This window comes from Corythoichthys intestinalis, chromosome 20 (assembly GCF_030265065.1).
Source record: "Corythoichthys intestinalis isolate RoL2023-P3 chromosome 20, ASM3026506v1, whole genome shotgun sequence".
Lineage (NCBI taxonomy): Eukaryota > Metazoa > Chordata > Actinopteri > Syngnathiformes > Syngnathidae > Corythoichthys > Corythoichthys intestinalis.
In genome coordinates this window covers 35890807-35911396 of record NC_080414.1, presented here as the reverse complement: position 1 = coordinate 35911396, position 20590 = coordinate 35890807, and the positions used below count along the sequence as shown (strand labels likewise).

General features: G+C 38.3%; 1 protein-coding gene across 1 annotated transcript in view; it reads left to right on the top strand.

The window, feature by feature from the left end:
- Positions 1-20590, top strand: part of LOC130908369 (matrix metalloproteinase-16-like) — a 148414-nt gene that overhangs the window by 74000 nt on the left and 53824 nt on the right. Inside the window, exon 5 of the mRNA XM_057823737.1 lies at positions 19318-19479. Coding sequence (XP_057679720.1) covers positions 19318-19479 — 162 coding nt within the window. The remainder of the gene's footprint in view (positions 1-19317; positions 19480-20590) is intronic.

Genomic DNA, 20590 nt, shown 5'->3' with positions numbered 1-20590 from the left:
GAGTAGAGAGACTGAAACAATGACATTTTGCGGCTGTCTTCGTCGCATTTTCCTCTTTCTGAATAATTCCCTTTCAGTGAGCTGAATTGTAAATCAGATGAAACCATGACCCTGCCGACGTCATCCACCTGTTGGGGACGCTAGGGCCCTATAATGATAGGCGTGACTAAACGGCTGATTAAAAGACTAATTTCTCGTCATCTGTGCTATGCCAAATTGTTGTATATGGTCGAATCGTCTCAAAATATGATTCTAATTCACATAATAATGCTATTTAAGGCTTTTTTTTATCCTGTCGTACACACTTTAGGCACAAAATATGTCTCAGCACCCAGTCTAAAAATACAAATGATTAAATTCAGGAAAACTACACGCTCGTTCTGAAGTTGCTTTACCTTGATATTGCTCCCAAGAGTGCAGTGCATTGTAGTCGTATGTGAGTAGTTTGGAGTTTAATCAAGCGAATAGTATACAAATAAAGTAGAATTTAAATGCATACATGTGCATTTTCTGTGGTTTAGTACAATATTTTTATCGCACGACCAGTTCTTTTTTGTCACACATTTTTTCGTGACCTCCAAAACCCCTCCAGGAATCGCCTTTTAAGCTGGATGAGAGCCACTTCGCTCGGCTTTGTTGCCGCTAGAACTCTTTCGATCGACTCCACTTGTTGCATAAGAAAACAGCCACTTGTGTTATTTTTAAGGCGTGGGAGGGATTGCAATAGCCTTGTCAAGAGCTTTACCAGTGCTCTAGACTAACATTTTTTACTAGGAGCACAGTGCTGCCTAACTTAAAATTTTAGGGGCGTAAGCAGAAGATTCTGAGGCGCATACTGGAAGTCGACATGCAAAGTTTTCCTCTAATTTTCACTGTTTAGAGGAACCCTTGGTCGTTTTTCAGTTTTGGTAGATTTTAGCAACGCCGGTGGACAAAAGCCTGTTTTGTCTAAAGGAAAGACTGTTTCTCATGAGGACCAGCGCTGCGTTTCTCATGAGGACCAGTGCAAACCCGCGAAGTGTCGTAAAATCATCAATCCATCAAAAATCAATCTCCCAGTCGCCTTCATATGGATTAACTCATTCACTCCCAGCCATTTTCACCGGTGCAACCCCCTTCGCTCCCGGCTGTTTTACTGGATTTTGAGTGATTTGCAAGGCCCACAGAAAATTCTGTTCTATTGCATATAAACACTCTTCTTTCAGCAGGACAAAAAAGTAATTCATATCTTTTTCCATTTTTTAGAAATCAGCATTAGAAAATAGCTTAGTTTGAGCAATTTTCCAATTTCTGATGAAAGTACAGAGAAATTGAGCTTTTTGTGAAAGCATACATTTCAAACATAAGCTTAATTTTACCACAGCTATTTTTTGCTTTTGTTACATCCCAAACATCTGAATGATGTTTTCCTTTCACAAAATAACATAAAAAACAAGACTAATAGAGTTTTTGATAGCGAAGTAACAATTTATTTACACATAACTAACTGAGAGATGACCTTGTTGTGGCCACGACAGCCGGTTAAACTTTTCTCTCATCGCCGCCTGTCTCATAAAGATGGATTTTTTTGAGTCTCTGCGGGGTCTGCTTGGCGAGCAGCACGGACTTGACGGCATTGTCCGTTGGACTGGTGGTCCTGGTCGTTCTGCTCAGTCGTCCAGCGCCTGGCATCCCGGGCGTCCTCTAGGTTGTTCTCCATTCGGTTGTCATCCGCCAGCGCCCCAGCCGTGCAGCCCAGCCGTCCGTTGCCGTTCGTTGTCTTATCCAAATGCACTACTGCCCTCCAGTGGCCAGTTTTATTGCTATAAAATGGATTTTCAGCTTTGTGCTTTGGAGCTAAATTGAATCAGAACCGAGAGATGTCTCTTGTAAAAAAAAAAAAAAAAAAAAAAAGTGTAAGATAAACGTCTTTGGGACACTGAAACAATTAAAAATAGAACATATTTATACATTTTTGGGAGCAAATAGGTTAAACATTTCTGCTTCCAGTGGCTGTGTGAAGAATGAAGAGTAATAAGTTAATTAATCCAGTTGTGGCTAAACAATAGCATATAACGGTTAGCAAACATATGGCTTAGTGTGGCTACGTCCCCCCCAATCAAACTCGTATGGGGTGGGGGGGTTTGGTTGGCATCACGCCAGTGAGTGAAAGCCGGGCTTTTTTTTTTCCCTCCTCAGACAAAACCTTTTGTCTCTTTTGTTGCTCTGCCATCTTTGCATAATTCATGCAAATGCGTTCACTTCGACTTCTGTCTTTATAATGAATGGGAAAAGTGACTTATGCCGTAAAGCAGTCAGCACATTTGTAGTTTTTTTTGTGTGTGGCAGGTGTCCTGCACCCTCCTCAAAGTTAAATACTGTATTGGCCCGAATATAAGACGGTGTTTTTTTGCATTGAAATAAGATTGAAAAAAGAGGGGGTCGTTTTATATTCGCGGGCTAGACGTTATACCCATTCACGACGCTAGATGACGCCAGATATCATTGAAGCGATGTTCTTTTATGACGGATCCCAGCTACTCTCCCCGTTCACGACGCTAGATGGCGCCAGATATCATTGAAGCAATGTTCTGTCATGACAGAGCTTAGCTACTAGTTTAACCAGTTTGCATTATTTTGTTTGTTTTTCCTTATTCAGATTTGTTTCAAGACTACAGTTACAGTTAGATTTCACTTTGATGGTTAATGCAGTTTAGTGCTGCAACAATTAATTGGTTAACTCGAGTAATTGATTTAAAAAAAATATTCAAATTAAATTTTGCCGCTTTGAGTATTCGTTTAATTAAAGTGGCATTGTAATGGTTTATTTTGAAAGGGTTTGCATTTAGTTTTATTGATATGGGTGGATACACTGCCCTCTGGTCTGCCTCAAATCACATGGGTGAATCCAGCTGCTCCCTGTTAAGACCAACATAAGGCAAGTTTTTGTTTATGCTAGTGTGTTTTTTAATGCATTCGTAATTTAGTTTATAGGTACGTATATTTAGCCGTTTTTTTGTGGGAATATATCTGAACCATTTGTTAAGAGCATTGTAAAAAAAAAAAAAAAAAAAAAAAACAAGAGTATTGTAAAAAAAAAAAAAAAGTTAGCATTTTATAGCATTTAAGCTAGCGGACTTTTGCTATGAAAGTGAGCCAATTTTTCTTTTATTGTACATAGATCCTCATTTATTTTCTATACCGTTTGAGGCTGAGCTCAGGTATTTTAATTTTTCATGTTCTTATCCGATTACCCGATTATTCGAATTGACTAGTTCATTGATTAATCGACTACTAAAATAATCGATAGCTGCAGCCCTAATGCAGTTGTTGCAATTTTGTTGTTTTATCACAATAGATCGGTTTATATACATTTCAAAAACCAGAAGCCATTCATTTACGAATGTGATTGCACTTTAGTTTACATATTTAAATGTTCAGATACTAAGATTTGAATGAGGCAAAATAACATGCTTTTCCTCTCAAATATATTGTTATAATCAATTGTTTCAGATGTACTGTAATTATTTTCTGTATAAAAATTAATTTGGTGTTCAAAAAGTCTTTTTTCAAACTTGAGTCTTGAAAAAGAGGGGGTCGTCTTATAATCAGGGCCGTCTTATATTCGGGCCAATACAGTAGTACCGATGAAAGCGATATAGACCCCCTCAAGATATAAAAGAAGTGTCATTCAGCCAGTTGTCAGTTTACATTTTATCACAAATGTTATGAAAATATTTTATAAAGGTTGAGAAATTACCTAGATTTCCTTTAACCGATTAATACTTTCGTAATCAATGCATACTTTCGTAATCAATGCATAAAACTACAAACGGAATGTTAAACTGTAATCTTTCCCCTCTCACTCAGCTGCATGACTTCTTCGTGGGAGCAAATGAGCTCCTCCTCGTGTGTGCATTTTTGGTTTTCTTTGTGTGCGCAAATACGTTCTTCTTCGTGTGCTCTAGCGCTCTTATTCACGTGTGGTAGTACTCCCGGCTCTATGCTTCCTACGTCAAAATAAAAGCATGCATCACAAAGCAAAAGTCAACATTATAATCAAATACACATTTCGCCCAAGGCATATTAACAACAATGACGGTCATATTAATAAAACAAAGTCAAAAATGGCGCTGTGTATATATTTGGAAGCAGAAACCACAACCGGGGATGACAAGGGGGACACCTGGCCAATACAGGCGGAGCCTCTCCGGGCGCCCTATTGGTGAGTCTTGGTCTCCTGAAAGTGGTGACAATTTGACAGTCCAAAAAAGTCACAAAAGTGAAAGCGATCCCCTGCCTGTGTGACTTGGGGTACCACACGATTCCCTTTCATGGTTTAATTTTCCCCTATGCATTTTTTATATACTCCAGTTCGCTCGGCATCAAGTCGGGAGAGGCCGACCCCGCCGCTGGCTGAGCGGCGACTGCTTCACACATCGTCCACCATCTTTTCCTTCTGTTGTATTTTCCCTTGGCAAACCAGCTTGTTGCATTACCGCCAACTAGAGGATTTAACTGAAAGAAAAAACGCAATGTTACTACTCGTGCATGTGAAACTGGCTCTCATTTTAGTTGCAAAATGCGACCATTTGGTCGCAGTCTGGAGCCCTGTTTACTAGTTTTGGTGAAAACTGAATTTTTTTTTTTTGTAGTTGTTGTAAACTACAGTTCCACACAAATTTACATCGAGATATAATTTAGCCTAGCAACTGGAGGAGTGGGAGCCATTTTCGAGTTTCCCAAACTTCAAGAAAGCCCCTTTATCAAGGTTTCTTCGGCTGTGACTTATGTGTCCGGCCCCCGAACTACGCCAACAGCTCTGCTATTGCACGCGTTCAATATTCGCCACAAAACGCTCACTGCTACCAGGAGGGCAGCCTCCCAGGGGGGTTCAGAATCAGCACCTTTCGAACAAAATTTTCGAGCCTCCAGGACATTTTGGAGTAAGGCACCATACTTGATTTCTGCCTCATTGTTAAAAAACAAAAAAACAAGTTGACAAAATTTAGACTCTTTAACTTCAGGCTCTCTGGTTACAAAGCCGTCATCCATACGGATGAGCAGTTTATTTCAAAGCAATTGTTTTTTTTCGTTTCTTTGCGACTTTAGCAGAGTGAAAACTTTTCTTTTAATAACAGTGGCATCTTATTTGAAAATTATGTGCATCACATCTGCCTTTTCATTCCTACTCCCTAGTGTTTTCACTGGCATTATTATGGTTTGGGGTTTCCAAGGACACGTTTGGAGACCTGTTTTGCACGTATTTGTAAAGCCCACGTGCAAACACCCCTGCTTGGCAATGTATTAATGATGAATGATCACAATAAAAACGTACACCAATCCCCTGTCTTGCTCACAGGTGCCGTGCCGAGATAAACATGACAAGAATAAAGGATGTCCTTTCCTTGGCAGCATTAATTATATTCTCTATGCTTGTTTATTTACCTCGAGCCTAAAGGGACTGCTGATATTCGAATCAGTGGCAATTTTCCAAAGTCTGAATTTCACACTTTTGTCGTTTCTGTAAATAGATAATTACTCTACAGCACAATACACTAGGGGTGGGAACCTCTTGGTAACTCACCATACGATATGATTTGTGCTAGAAGGCTCACGATCTCATGATATGGCGATAAAGAAATTATCGATAAACGGGTCAGGAAATCATTCTACATAATTCTACTCTACAAGTAATAAAAAGGAAAAGAAGTTCTTTTTTTATCCTTCTGCTGTGAATTGGAATGAGTGTATCACTGGTAGTAAACGTCCAATCCATTTGAACGGATTGGACTTCAGATGGCCGTCAGTGGCCGGCAGTGTCAGGCAATGAGTCCATTTTGGGGCATTTCAAGTCTTTTACTATTGAATGTCCCCAAATGATCAGAAAATGACTCAAAATCAATGGGAAGTAAATGGTAAATGGTGTTACACTTGTACAGCGCCTTTCCACCTTTTAATACCTTCAAAGCGCTTTACACTGTCTCATCTACCTGCTGGTGATGCAGCACCAGGAGCACCGTGGGGTTCAGTAACCTGTGAATGCCCCAAAATGAACAGGGAGTGACCTGTAAATGGCTACCAGACTGGCCAATCCAGTCAAAATGAATTGGATGTGTAGCGCTGTCAATGGCAGCCAGTGAAATAATGTAGACACTATTCTAATGGAAGATTTTGGTAGCAACATCTTGGTTCCTTTTTTTGTTATTATTAAACTGTGACACTTTTTTAAAAAACAATGTATTTTTGGTAGGAGAATATCGCTAACCTTTTGGGCTACAAAGTATTGCGATATATTACCTTTTCGATTTATAGTCACACTCCTCCAATAAACACAGTACCATATGTTGCTATAAAGTACGATAGGCCCTTATGACCTCAAGCTCAGTAAATTGAGTATAGTCTATTCAATTACTATATGTACTATCCACGCTTGTGTCTTCAAAAATGAAGATAACTTAAAACTTATAGGCTTACACTAAAATGTTTTTGGTGCACTTGAAGAGAGAAAATAGGATAGCAAATACCATCATTATTTCCCATTAATGCTTATACTCAAAAGAGTCGCAAGAGTTCTGGATCCCTTCCCAGATGATGATGGGCAAGAGGCAGTGTACACCCTTAACTGGTTGCCAGCCAATGGACCTATCGCAAATCAGCTCATCACAGCGCATCACAGCTCCACGCTGTAACACTGCACATAAAGTAGCAAAATCATACTCTGCTCCGGTTGCATTCACAAGCAAAGCACGGTGCACTTAAACCGGAGCGAGAGCCACAATTTTTGAGCGGACCAGAGTTCGTTTGTTTGGTCTGAACTATATGGAGTTATATTGCTGACACTATTCTGAGCGAGCAATAATGGATATTGAGCACACTAAACTAGATTTCGAGCACAAAAAAATATATTGAGCGAGCAGTCAAAGATTTTAAGCGAGCAATCTTAGATTTTGAGCACAGTTAATAATATTGAGCAAAAAAAATTTTTTTACTCTGTGCCGCTCAATTCCCCCCTCCTGCTCTCGCTCGGTATCTCGACTACAGTGCTCGTCGGTTTGTTTTCTCTGCGCGCTGAGTTGAGCACACGTGTTACCAACGTGTCACAAAGCCAACCAATCAGAGAGCTGGCGGAAGTACACTTTGTCAGTCACAGGCTGAAGCTACTATCTTAAAATATGAGGAAACCCAGATAAGGCAGGCCTAATATTACATCACTAAAGTACACGAGACAATAATTATGATAATAAATAGTGTCATAAGTTGTTTCAACGAAGTCGCCGTTCTCCCGTTGAAGTCAGTCACCTTTGCTTTTTCCGGGCGAATGTAACAAGTGATCTAATTGGAGGGCAAACAGCCAACCTGTGTACTTCCAAAATGAACAGGAAGTGACCCTTAAGTACCCTAAAATTGCAAGGAAGTGATGCAAAATTAACTCATTGACAACTCATTAACAACGTGAAAAAGTGCATTTATCAAGGTTTCCTCGGCCGTGACTTGTGTGTATCTGTCCGGCGAAACAGCCTGTTAGCACAAATATCAGTACGTTTGCCCCTCTGCTATTGGATATGTTGTTGACGTCAGCGCGAGAATGGTGCGAAAATAGAACGGATTTCTATTTTTGGCTCCGACCCTCAGCAAAAACTCTCTCAAGACTTTCCGCTCCGTCTAAAACGGCCGCCAACGCTCCCTTTCGCCACACACACAATGAATGGGTTGCCGCTAGAGTGAAACAGACTTCTGTTAGGAAAATGATGAGAACTTTAAGACAATCTTATAAAACCTATGAGGCCAATAAGAAGTGGAACAACAGTTACACATTGTGGAGATGGTTAATGTTTTGTTAACAGAAGATTAGAGGCCCGTGGACCACTGACAAACTGAGCTACTGCTGTAGGACAGGATCATCTGGGGATATCTGATTTGTGGGCCTGTGAGTGTTTATCTTGTGTGTTTATGTCAGAAGCTTGTATTCCCACGTCACATGTGTCCCTAGCTAACAGATGGGCTGTAGCACCAGTGGCATGTGTAGGAAGTCTGTAAATTATAGAGCAAGCAACCAGAGGACTCTGGTTTCTAATCACAACTCCTGTCCTATTTACTGTTTACCATGACTACTGTGAGAAGATTCCCTTATTATCAATCTAAATGTAACTTGATCCCCTTCATGTTACCCCCCCACCTCCTTTGGTCACATACACTTTTATACAATTATAATCTGTTTTTAACACGTTAGTAAAATTCTCCAATGATATCTCACATATTTTTGCAATTGAATTGGTGTTGTTGCTTTTAAAAGAGGATCAGTAATTGCAGGGTCTGTCGCAATATGCAATAAGTCAATTCATCGTACGGTAAAATCGAGGAAGGTATTTTTTCCAGCTGCGATTTATCACGGTTTGTGTGCTAGCATGCATTTGTGCGTGCATGTGTTGATTGCATATGAGACTCCAGTTCCTTTCACAGAGGTTTATTGGTCATCAACGATTAAGGTTCAGACATACAAAATAAGGAAACACATCTATATTAAACATGGTAAAACATTAGCATTGCTACATCGGGGCTAATGGTAAAAACACAATGTACTAACCACTTTAGCCTGCTATAAAACATTAGCAGTCTTCTCCAAAATGCAAAATTGCGGTTATAAGGTGACACTTCAAACATGTTTGGTGCATTTGCAAACAATTTGAAAAAAAGAAAAACAAAATATTAATGACACAAAATGCATGATGAAAAAAAGCACTTTTTTTTTTTTTTGTTTGTTTGTTTTTTTTGTTAACGGAGTATAAAGCTTACGCTCAGTGGCTTAGCGAACGTACTTCCGATGAACATTTCAAAATAAAAGCACGTCAAGTTAACATGTAAATAAAGATTTCTGGAGTTAATCTCACATACTTCACTTCAGATTCTACACTAAGAATAGCTTTAAAACGACACCCATTATGAAAAATCTGATTGGCAATGAATAATTTAGCTTCAAATTTGCTAACACGTGCAATTTGCAGGACAAGATAACAGTTACTTTGGATCAAATAAACACTTTTGATGGGCTGTAATTGGCAGAGAAAATAAGTGGAAATGGGTTTCTCACATATTTCATATTCTGCACTTAGCTAGATTTCAAATGACACATTATGATTTGGGTGTGTGTTTTCTTAATATTTATTATTTTTAATATAGTTTGTGTTTTATTCAAGAATAATAATTTATTGCATTTGAATGGATTATTTATTAGAATGTATTGTCACTACATTATTGGTTAAATTGGTTAAAAATAATTGACAAAAATATTGCATATTGGTAATATTTTATAAATATAAACAGACAAAATATCACCTACTAAAATTTGTTCACTTGAAAGGCCTAGATGTGTCATCTATCATTCTTTTTTTTTTTTTTACGTTTACGTACATTTATCATTTTCTGTAATATTTTATGCTTCTCCCATCAAATTGTTCCCTTTGAATCTTAGTTTACATTACATGTTTGTTTCTTCCACAGTAAACTCCACTTGCAGGCTAGTTTTTTTTTTTGTTCATCTCACACCTGTCTTTCATCCTTACAATTCACAAGGCTGTAACCGAGTCCCCTCCGCTTTATTTATGTACCCCAAAGCCAACAGGACATCCCTGTCTTGCACAGCAAGACTTATCTTAAGACCTGAAATAAAGTGACACCACTAACCTCAAATGCCCCTGGTGGCCAAAGGGTTGGATCAAGAAGGCATAATTGGAAAAATGTTGCCTACTGTTTTTCCTGTAGTTGTCAAAGTGAAGTAAAAAAGGGTAACACTTTACAATAAGGGTCCTTTCATTAACATTAGCTAATAATCTTTTTAGACAATAACTAATGTTTAAGTAACATGTTAAAAATTCATATAATCTAACATTAATCAGTTCGTTCTGGATGTAGTTTCGTAACTTGAAAATTCTATAAGTAGAGACGCATTTTCCATGTAAATGCCAGAATCCTTTTCAAGCCCCCCAAAATTCAGACATAAATCTTAATAATGAATAAAAATGCATCAAAACATGTAACAAATACATGTTGCACAATAAACATAAAATCAGAGGTGTGCATAATGTAAAATATAAAGAATAATAGTTACACACTCATTTAAAGCTGTCGGAACACGAGGGGCGAATGAAGCGGATGCTGGGATACACACATACACATACAGTAGAGGACCTTCTTAGCCAATTGGATGCCAGGAATGCTCAGCAATAGCCAATGACAGAGAAGCTATAAGTATGTGACGTTCTCTGGTAGCTGCTAGTACCAGACATACTGCTTATTTGGCTTACGTATCCTGAAATTTCTTTCGTAACACGAGGCAATTTTTCCCGTTGAGGCATGTCTGTATCTCTATGTAGAGACACTGTATATTCATCAATATTAGTTAATGCATAAGATGACACCTCGAATAAAGTTTTATTGTTTTCCATAAAATATGTATTAGTATTTGGTTGTGATTGCTTCATTCATTAACTTCATTCATTTGAACTACCATAATTTTCGGACTATAAGCCGCCACCTACCAAATCTGACGGCGTTTGTTCATAGATAAGCTGCACAGGACTATAAGCCGCAGCTGTCCTGACTGCATTATGGGATATTACACGAAAAGATAGTCACAAGTAAAAATGTATTTAACAGCGGCATCATAAGACTGTCATAAGACCATCATAATTATGACATGACACTGTCATGAGCAGTAAAGAATGCTTGTGACAGATGCCATTTAGTGTCATCCGGCAAATTATGTCACTTTTGAATAGATGTAAAAGTTCAGAGCTGGACATAAATGGAGTTACTGACAAAATTTGCCGGATGACATCTGTAAACAGCATTCATTAATGCCCATGCAGTGTCATGTCATAATTATGACGGTCTTTTGACCGTATTATGAAGCCGCTGTCAAATCAAGTGTTGCCTATTAACCCAAATAAATCAACAAATAAGCCGCAATTCAAAACAAAATAAAAAAGTAGCGGTTTATAGTCTTAAAATCACGGTATTAATGATTTAGCATTTCTGCAACTCATGTGTTACGTGTGGTACACTTTGCAATAATGCATCCAATGACTCACGAAGCAATGTTTCCCAATTTGGAAGAATATACAGTGTTATGAAAAAGTATCTGAACCTTTTGGAATTTCTCACATTTCTGCATAAAATCACCATCAAATGTAATCTTATTTTTGTCAAACACACACAAATGAAAATACAGCATCTGCTTTAACTAAAACCATCCAAACATTTATAGTTTTTCATATTTTAATGAGTATGGAATGCAAACAATGACACAAGGGGGAAAAATAAGTTAGGAGACGAAGAGCAATTGAAACCCATTTTTACCAAACATTTTAAGTCAGGTGTGTGCCCAATAAGAGGTTTAAAGCTGCCCTGCCCACTATAAAACACACACCTGGTAAGAAATGTTTTGATGAGAAGCTTTTCTGATGTGCATCATGGTTCAGTCAAAGAGCTGTCTAAAGACTTGTGATCAAGGATTGTTGGTTTGTATAAAGCTGGGAAAAGATACAAAACCATCTCTAAAAGTCTGGATGTTCATCAACCGACAGTCAGAGAAGTTGTCTACGAATGATGAGAGTTTGGCACTGTTGCTTCTCTCCCAAGGAGTGGCTGTCCACCAAAGATGACGCCAAGAATCCAGCGCACAATACTCAGAGAGGTAAAAAGAAACCCTAGAGTGTCTGCTAAAGACTTATAGAAATCACTGGCACAGTCCAATATCTCTGTGCACACATCAACTATATATGTAAAAGTATGGCCAAGAATACTGTTCATGGGAGGACTCCACAGTGGAAGCCACTGCTGTCTAAAAAAACACTCCACAGAAGTTCTGGCAAAATAGTTTGCGGACTGATGAAACCAAAGTTAAATTGTTTGGGAGTAACGCACAACGTCATGTGTGGAGGAAAAATGGAACAGCTCACCAACATCAACACCTCATCCCCCACCGTGAAGCATGGTGGAGGGAGCATCATGATTTTGGGCTGGTTTGCTTCCTGGACAATTTGCAATCATTAATAGAAGAATGAATTCAAACGTTTATCAGGATGTTTTGCGGGAAAACCTGAGGCCGTCTGTCAGATAATGGAAGCTAAAAAGAGAATGGATGCTGTAACATGACAAGGACCCAAAACACAGAATTAAATCAACTTTAGAATGGTTTCTAGAGAACAAAATACATGTTCTCTAGTGGCCAAGTCAAAGTCCAAACTTTAACCCCATTGAGATGCTGTGGCATGACCTAAAGACAGTGATTCATGCCAGACATCCCAGGAATCTGACTGAAATACAGCAGTTTTGTAGAGAAGAATGGGCCAAGATTAGTCCTGATTGATGTACCAGACTGAATGTCAGCTATAGGAAGCGTCTGGTTGAAGTTATTGCTGCCGAATGGGGGGCCAAAAAATATTAAATGTAATGGTTCACTTACTTATTTTCCACCCTTCTGTAATTGTTTACACACTATCCTCACCAAAATATGACAACCTATAAATGTTTAGGTGGTTTTAGTTAAGCAGATGCTGTTTTTACATGTGTGTAATTTTGACAAAGATCAGATGACATTTGATGGTGATTTTATGCGGAAATGTGAGGAATTCCAAAAGGTTCAGATACATTTTCATACCACTGTATTCACTTACTCGAACAAGTATACATTGATAACTGTGTATTAATGCTCTAAGTTGTTTGTGAAATAGTGTTAAGTATTGCATCATATGATTTTTTTAATGGTAGTCAACCATTAGTTTAGTTACTGTTTGGTTATGCATTAACTAATGTTACTTGAACATTAGTTATTGTCTAAAACTGCATTAACTAATGTTAATTAAGGGACCCTAATTGTAAAGTGTTATCGAAAAAAGAATATACTGGACTTTCTCATGTTTTCCTCCTTGTTGTGGAAGGAAATGAATATTGCAATATCATCAATATCCTTATGTTACAAGTAATTAAGTGTTACAATTAACTATTGATTGCCCAGGAACACAGAAAACATTATAAGAAATAAAAGGGTTGTTTTTTTCAGGCTTACATGTATACTAATTTATTTTTTAACAGATTTTTCTTTAGATCACTGAGCACATCCATCCATGTATTTCTATTGCCTCCCTATGAAAAGGCCTTACGAATTGTCTTTGGCTGCAGAACAGTGTGGCGTTTCCTGCATAGCTGATTCTAAAATCACTGAGCCATTTCTCTTTTCTCTTTATCTTCTTTTCCCTCCCTTGTCTCTCTTTATTTGCTTTAAACCTAATCCCTAGACACTTGTTCAGTGTTACAAGCGCGCATAAATTTACTCTCAATTTTGCTGCAAAATCTCATTTTATAAAAGCCTCAACTTTCTTTGAAAGAATGCCAAGCCTTTTTAGCGAAATACTACATTATAGTTGAGATTGTGTGCCATGCATTATTGAACTTTACTTTCCTAAAGAGTTGCTGGCATTTACAATCATGCACATTATTGTTCCAGATAAATTGATATGTGGAACTATCATTAGTGAGATGAACAGCATTTAAGCTACTGATAGTATATCATGCAGAAATCATTTGACGTATCTGGGGCTGCAGCTAGTGATTGTTTTAGTCGTCGACTAATCTATCAACGAGTTCGTTCGAATAATCTACTTACTAGTAATTTCATAAGAGCATTGAATGCGAATACAAAATAGAATTCCCGAGTGTTTCTTCGAACTATGCAGAATTGCACTGATCTTAACCTCAAACGGTATTGATAAAATAAATAAATAAATAAAAGGTACAACAAAAGATGAATTGGCTAACTTAAATGCTATAAAATGCTCAGGTTTTTTCACAATACTCTTAACAAATTGTTCAAACACATATTTAATAAAAAAAAAAATTAAAAAAATAAATAAATAAAAAAAAAACACGGCTAAATATACCCATAAACCAGATTACGAATGCATAAAAAAATAGGGCTGTCAAACAATTAAAATTTTTAATCGAGTTGATCACAGCTTGAAAATTTATTAATCGTAATTAATTGCAATTAAAATCATCTCTAAAATATGCCATATTTTTCTGTAAATTATTGTTGGAAGGGGAAGATAAGACACAAGACGGATATACTATACATTCACCATACTGTACATAAGTACTGTATTTGTTTATTATAACAATAAATCCACAAGATGGCATTAACATTCTTTCTGTTGAAGGGATCTACGGATAGAAAGACTTGTAGTTCTTAAAAGATAAAGGTCAGTAGAAGTTATAGTAAATTTATATTAAAACCCCTCTTAATGTTTTTCTTTTAATAAAATTTGTAAAATTTTCAATCAAAAAATAAACTAGTAGCTCGCCATTGTTGACGTTGCTGAGCGGTGACGTCACAGCCGTTCTTCCACAGTGTCTTTAACTACGTAAGGTAGTTATTGAAATACACCACAAGGTGTGAATGGTGAGTATTAAATTACTGGTACTTAGAAATCAAGCCAATGAGTGTGTTTTGTCCCTGGACTGATGCCGTAGTTCCCTGTTTACTGGTCCATCCACGGTCATTTGAGTGCTGGCTTCACAACGTACGAGACCTCTGATAGTTTGTATATTGTGACTTAATATTGCCATCTAGTGTATTTGTTGAGCTAAATGTTTGAATAGAGTTTGACCAAAGTCTGAGTAAGTTTAATGTGTATTTTGCATAGCTATTTTGATTGGGAATGCCAGTTCTCTTTGCATGGTTGTTTAACTGTGTGAGAATAGGGCCTCATTATTTTTTAAGAGAGATAGGAATATTATTTTTTTTGTGCTTTCACTAAACGATACTTATGTTGTGAAGGATTTGCCGAAGCTTATGCCAATAAACTGCGTGGTCCAATGAACGACTGTGTCCACTCACCTTTCTCTGCCTCATAGCTCTCAATGTGCAAAAAACTGCATCATTGTAATCGGTTTGAGACAATACATGAGCGGATGCGTTAAATGCGTCAAATATTTTAACGTGATTAATTAAAAAAATTAATTACCGCCCGTTAACGCGGGCGATAAATTTGACAGCGCTAAAAAAAACCATCTCAAACAAAAACTTACCTTATGTTGGCCTGAACAGGGAGCAGCTGGATTTAGCCATGTTCAATGAGTATCATATTCACTGTTGCCACTAGAGGGCAGTGTATCCACCCAAAGCAATCAAACTAAATTCAAACACTTTCGAAACAAACCATTACAACACCACTCTAATTAAACAAATAATGAAAGCAGCAAAATTTGATTTGAAACTTTTTTCTAATCGAATTACTCGAGTTCATCGATTAATTGTTGCAGCACTTGACCCTATCCAGTTAGAAAGGTACTTACAAAACTGATTGCTTATGGAGTTAAGTACTGTGGTGCCTTGACATACGAAGTCAATTATTTCCAGGGCCTTGTTTGTAAGTCGAAATGGTCGTATGTCGAGCAGGATTTTTCGATTAGAATACATTATAATTCCATTGATTTGTTCCACAGCCCGAAAACCTAAATAAATCCTTAATACATACTGCTGGGACTATTACAAATGGCAATTACACATAGCAAAACAAATAAATTATTAATTAAATCAGGAATAATAAAATAATAATATTTCCTGTAATAATGTCATGAATCGGGCTCTAATGTGGCAGATGTGTTTTGTGTGCTGTACCTGAACGCACCGCAGTGCAGTTGAGAGTTTACTTTCACTTTTAATATTCTGTTGAGAACATTGTCAACTGCGGCAGACAGTGGGCGTGTTGTGTTGGACAAGTTCTGAAATAAGTGATAAAAACCTGACGGAGCTGGCGATTTCTATGGAGATGTTACCACAATAATAAGTGTCACCTTAACTAATAAAGACTGGCGAATGGAGGTCGGAGGAGGACAGTGGAGATCATAGACATTCTACGGCTGTATTGTTGAGCCAGTTCACAGATGTCCACCCCACGCTCATATTTTTCTATCATTTGCATCTTCATTTTAATGGTAAGAGTCACCTTTTTCCTTGTTTCACCACCTACTGTATACCAACCTCTATGAAACCTGTGTTGATATCTCTCACGAGAAAATCCGCCGTGTGTCTATCCCCGGTGCTGTCATGTCGTCGTATTTCGATGTAGAACAAATGGCGAGTCAAATTTTACGTCAGATGTCGAAAAGATGGTGTGTCGAAGCGACCGTATGTCGAGGTACCACTGTACTACATATTTAGAATGTGGTTCACGCTTTGCAAAACTGCCTGAACCCAATTTTATACTCATGATTTTCTTTACACTGAAATTATTTCATGCTTGAATCTGAGAAAATGATACTTCTAATTTTGGTCCATGTGATGTAAATTAAGGGGTTTTAGCGAATAAGTTGAATTGGGGCTCAACTGGCTTTGAACACTGTTCCACAAGTCAAACATTCAGACGTACTTTGGTTAACCTCTACTGCACACTAATTACAATGTTTGAGTGTATTTGTCTTGTTTCTGTGTAGTGCACTTTATCAGCGTCTGTAGCTTGTTTCATAATCCACTCAATTATCCGCATGTATAGTAAATGGTCTGTTTGGCTTGAATGATATTGGAAAAATTATAATTGCTATTTTTGGGGGGTATGTGATATATTGCGATATTAAAACAAGAAGAATTGTCACCAGATACCTTGAATAGCTATGTTTGGGATTGGCCTGAATGATATTTAAAAAAAAAAAAAAACATTGCGATGTATATTGTCAAGGCTCCACACTTACTTTTTGCATTGGTTCCACCTTACCTTTTTTCTTAAGGTGCACCAGCACAAAACTTTGATACTCACGCTGAGTTGGCACAGCACACTTCATACTGGGCTGCAAGTTTAACGATGATCAACAATTTGTGCCTTTGAATGTAGCTCTACCGAGGCTTCCCATGCTAGATCAAAGCTACAAACCTGTCCATCAACGTTAAGTACCAAATGCCAGCTGCAGTGGTGACCAAGAAAAACAGTTTGGTCACACTGCCTAGCATGAGGAAGGGAGGGTGAGAGGCTGTGACGCTGTACGAACATGAAGCAGAAAAACATATATTTTTTAAATTAAAAACCCGGTCCTTTTCACCTGATTCCAATCCTCTGAAAAATGGCACGATCAGCCAGATTTCCGATCACGTGATTGGATTGGGGACTTCCCTGATTTATATAATTCCGTTTAATCCGGGTTTGCTGGATATAAAATTGATCCAGGATCTGCACACTTGCTGCCTTTATGAAGTAAAACAAAAGTTTACATGTGGAAAAAACAAAACAAAAAAACTTGCACGTCCTGCGATGTGACTATTGCGCATAGGCTGGCATGGCTCAGTGGTAGAGTAGTTGTCCCCCAACCCAGAGGTTGTTGGTTCGATTCGATTATGATGAACTCGTCCAACTGTCCTTGAGCAAGATACTGAACCCCATGTTGCTCCTGGTGCTGCATCACCATTAGGTGGATGGCGAGATAGTGTAAAGCGCTTTGAGCGGCTTGAAAGGTGGAAAAGCGCTATATAAGTATAACACCATTTACCATGCGCACATATCGGTAGTAATGTTCAAATGATATATTGTGCTACACAGCAGCGGTTGGCAAACTAGTCCACAAATGGCCGCATAGGGGGCGGCTTCCCGTTCCAAATACAGATGTGACCGAAAATTCGGCGCCGCAAATAGCTATAATTGCATTTTTGGTTAAAAGGCCGAAAGTGTACCACCAAAATAGTGTGAAGAACCGTAATCTATAAATGATTAAACAAAGAAGAATAAAAATTAATTTGCTTCATCGCCGCTCGTATTGAAGTTGCTATTTTCCGTTGGCAACGAATTTCGCTGCCATCCCTCCCATTTCAAATGGATTAGACGTCTACTGATGATATTATCCTTCCAATTTACAACAGAAGAATGAAGATAGTTTTTATGTTTTTATTAATTGTATAGTAAAATATTGTAGATTTCCTGACCTGTGTATCGATAATTGTTGTATTGCCATATTGTGAGATCATCCTTATCGTGTGCCTTGTAGCGCAAATTGTATCGTATCTTGAGGTACCCAGAGGTTCCCACCCCACTCCGAGTATTATAAATTCCGTACTAGACTAGTGCTGCAAAGATTAATCGATTAACTCGAGTAATTTGATTAGAAAAAAAGTGTTGAATCAAATTTTGCTGCTTCGAGTATTCGTTAAATTAGAGTGGCGTTGTAATATTTTGTTTTGAAAGTGTTTGCATTTAGTTTGATTGATTTGGGTGGAGTGCGGCACGGTGGCTGAGTGGTTAGCACGTCTGCCTCACAGTTCTAAGATCAAGGGTTCAATCCCGGGCTTCGGCCTTCCTGTGTGGAGTTTGCATGTTCTCCCCGTGCCTGCGTGGGTTTCCTCCGGGAACTCCGGTTTCCTCCCACATCCCAAAAACATGCATGGTAGGCTGATTGAACACTCTAAATTGCCCGTAGGTATGAGTGTGTGCGTGAATGGTTGTATGTCTCCTTGTGCCCTGCAATTGGCTGGCAACCAGTTCAGGGTGTCCCCTGCCTACTGCCCCGAGTTAGCTGGGATAGGCTCCAGCACCTCCGCGACCCTCGTGAGGAAAAGTGGCATGGAAAATAAATGAATGAATGAATGATTTGGGTGGATACACTGCTCTCTAGTGGCATCAGTGAATATGACATAACCCATTTAACATGGCTGAATCCAGTTGCTCCCTGTTAAGTTTTTGTTTGCGCTAATATTTTTTCATGCATTCGTAATTTAGTTGTGAGATATATTTAACTGTTTTCTTGTGGGAATATGAGTTTGAACGATTTGTTAGCATTTTATAGCATTTAAGCTAGCATACTTTTGCTATGCAAGTTAGCCAGTTGTTCTTTTGTTGTACTTAGATCCTCATTTATTTATTTATTTTTATACCATTTGAAGCTAAGCTCATGTATTTTAATATATTTTTAAATGAAAGTGCAACTCTGCATAGTTTGAGGAAACATTTTACATCTCCTAAAATATATTCTGCAACGCATTTTATATGCCTAATCCGATGACTCGATTATTCGAACTAACTAGTTGATAGATTTATCGACTACCAAAATAATCGATAACTGCAGCCCTATTCCGTACTTTAAAGCACACCTGATTATAAGCCACACTACTCGAATTTCATAAAGTTAAAGAAAAATAAATGTAAGGATGTTGGTTTGTAGTGATTCATAAAAATCAGAGCCTGCAACAACTTAATTTGCTTAAAACTCCCGTAGTCTTAGTCTGTTCTGAAGGTGTTTGAATTCCGCAATGACTGAACTGATGCCCCTGTCTCTCTTTTCTTTCTTTAAACCTTTTAGGGAATGATTTGTTCCTGGTAGCAGTTCACGAGCTTGGCCACGCACTCGGGCTGGAACACTCCAACGACCCCACGGCAATCATGGCTCCTTTCTACCAGTACATGGACACTGAGAACTTCAAACTGCCTATGGACGATCTGCTGGGAATCCAGAAAATTTATGGTGAGGCTGGCTTTTTGATACTTGTACTTTGTCCTCTCTTATAGATGGCAAAACTGTAGAGTGTGTAGATACTGTATATTTATTCCCACATAATTGTTCATTTTACTTGGTCTATTCATTTCCATTTCTTTGTGTTATATACGAAATTTCCGGAAGCAATGGGAGCTTTTCTCCCAAGGTTATTGTAAGCAGATAACAACATACAGACAATGATCCAAAACACAATTCAAAAAGCACTAGAAAATGGTTTGAGAGAAAGCACTGGAGACATCTGAAATGGCCAGCAATGAGTCTAGACCTGAATCCTATAGAACACCTGTGGAGAGCTCTGAAAACGGCAGTTTGGAGAAGGCACCCTTCAAATCTCAGAGACCTGGAGCAGTTGGCCAAAGAAGAATAGTCTAAAATTCCAGCAGAGCATTGCAAAGAACTCATTGTTGGATATCGGAAGTGGTTGCTCGCAGTTATTCTGTCTCAAGGTTGTGCTACCAAGTTTTAGGCTGAGGGTGCCAATACTTTTGTCGGGCCCATTTTTTGAGTTTTGTGTAAAATGATAATGATTTAATTTTTAGTTTTCATTCTCTTTTGTGTTTTTTCATTGCAAGCAAAATAAATGAAGTTATTACGACCAAAGCATTTGTAATTGCAATCATTTTCTGGGAGAAATTGAGCATTGTATGACAGAAATGCAGGCGTGCCAATACTTTTGGCCAGCAGTGTATAAACCTTTCCTTTCATTTTAGCTGAAACCCTTCTATCACACCTCACACCTAACACTTTTCTCCACCCGTTCCAGCCTGCCTGCACACGCTTCTTCACTTCTTTTCCACACTCTCCATTCCAACTTGGTGGAAAGTAACTGAGTTTTCCGTCTTAGCCAGTTACACTTCACAGAGATGACTGTGGCCTCTCTCTCATTCTTTCTCTTTCACTTTTGCTCTTTCTCTCACAAAACAAACCTGCCATCTGTTTACATGGCCAGGGTATATACCTTTGGGAATGACAGACCTGGGCAAAGGATCAAATCTGTCCTCATCCCTCTTGTGTTTTACTCCTCTCTCTCTCTTGTACTGTAGAGTTGAAGGGCAGGACAAGTGGCAGCAGTTCCTCT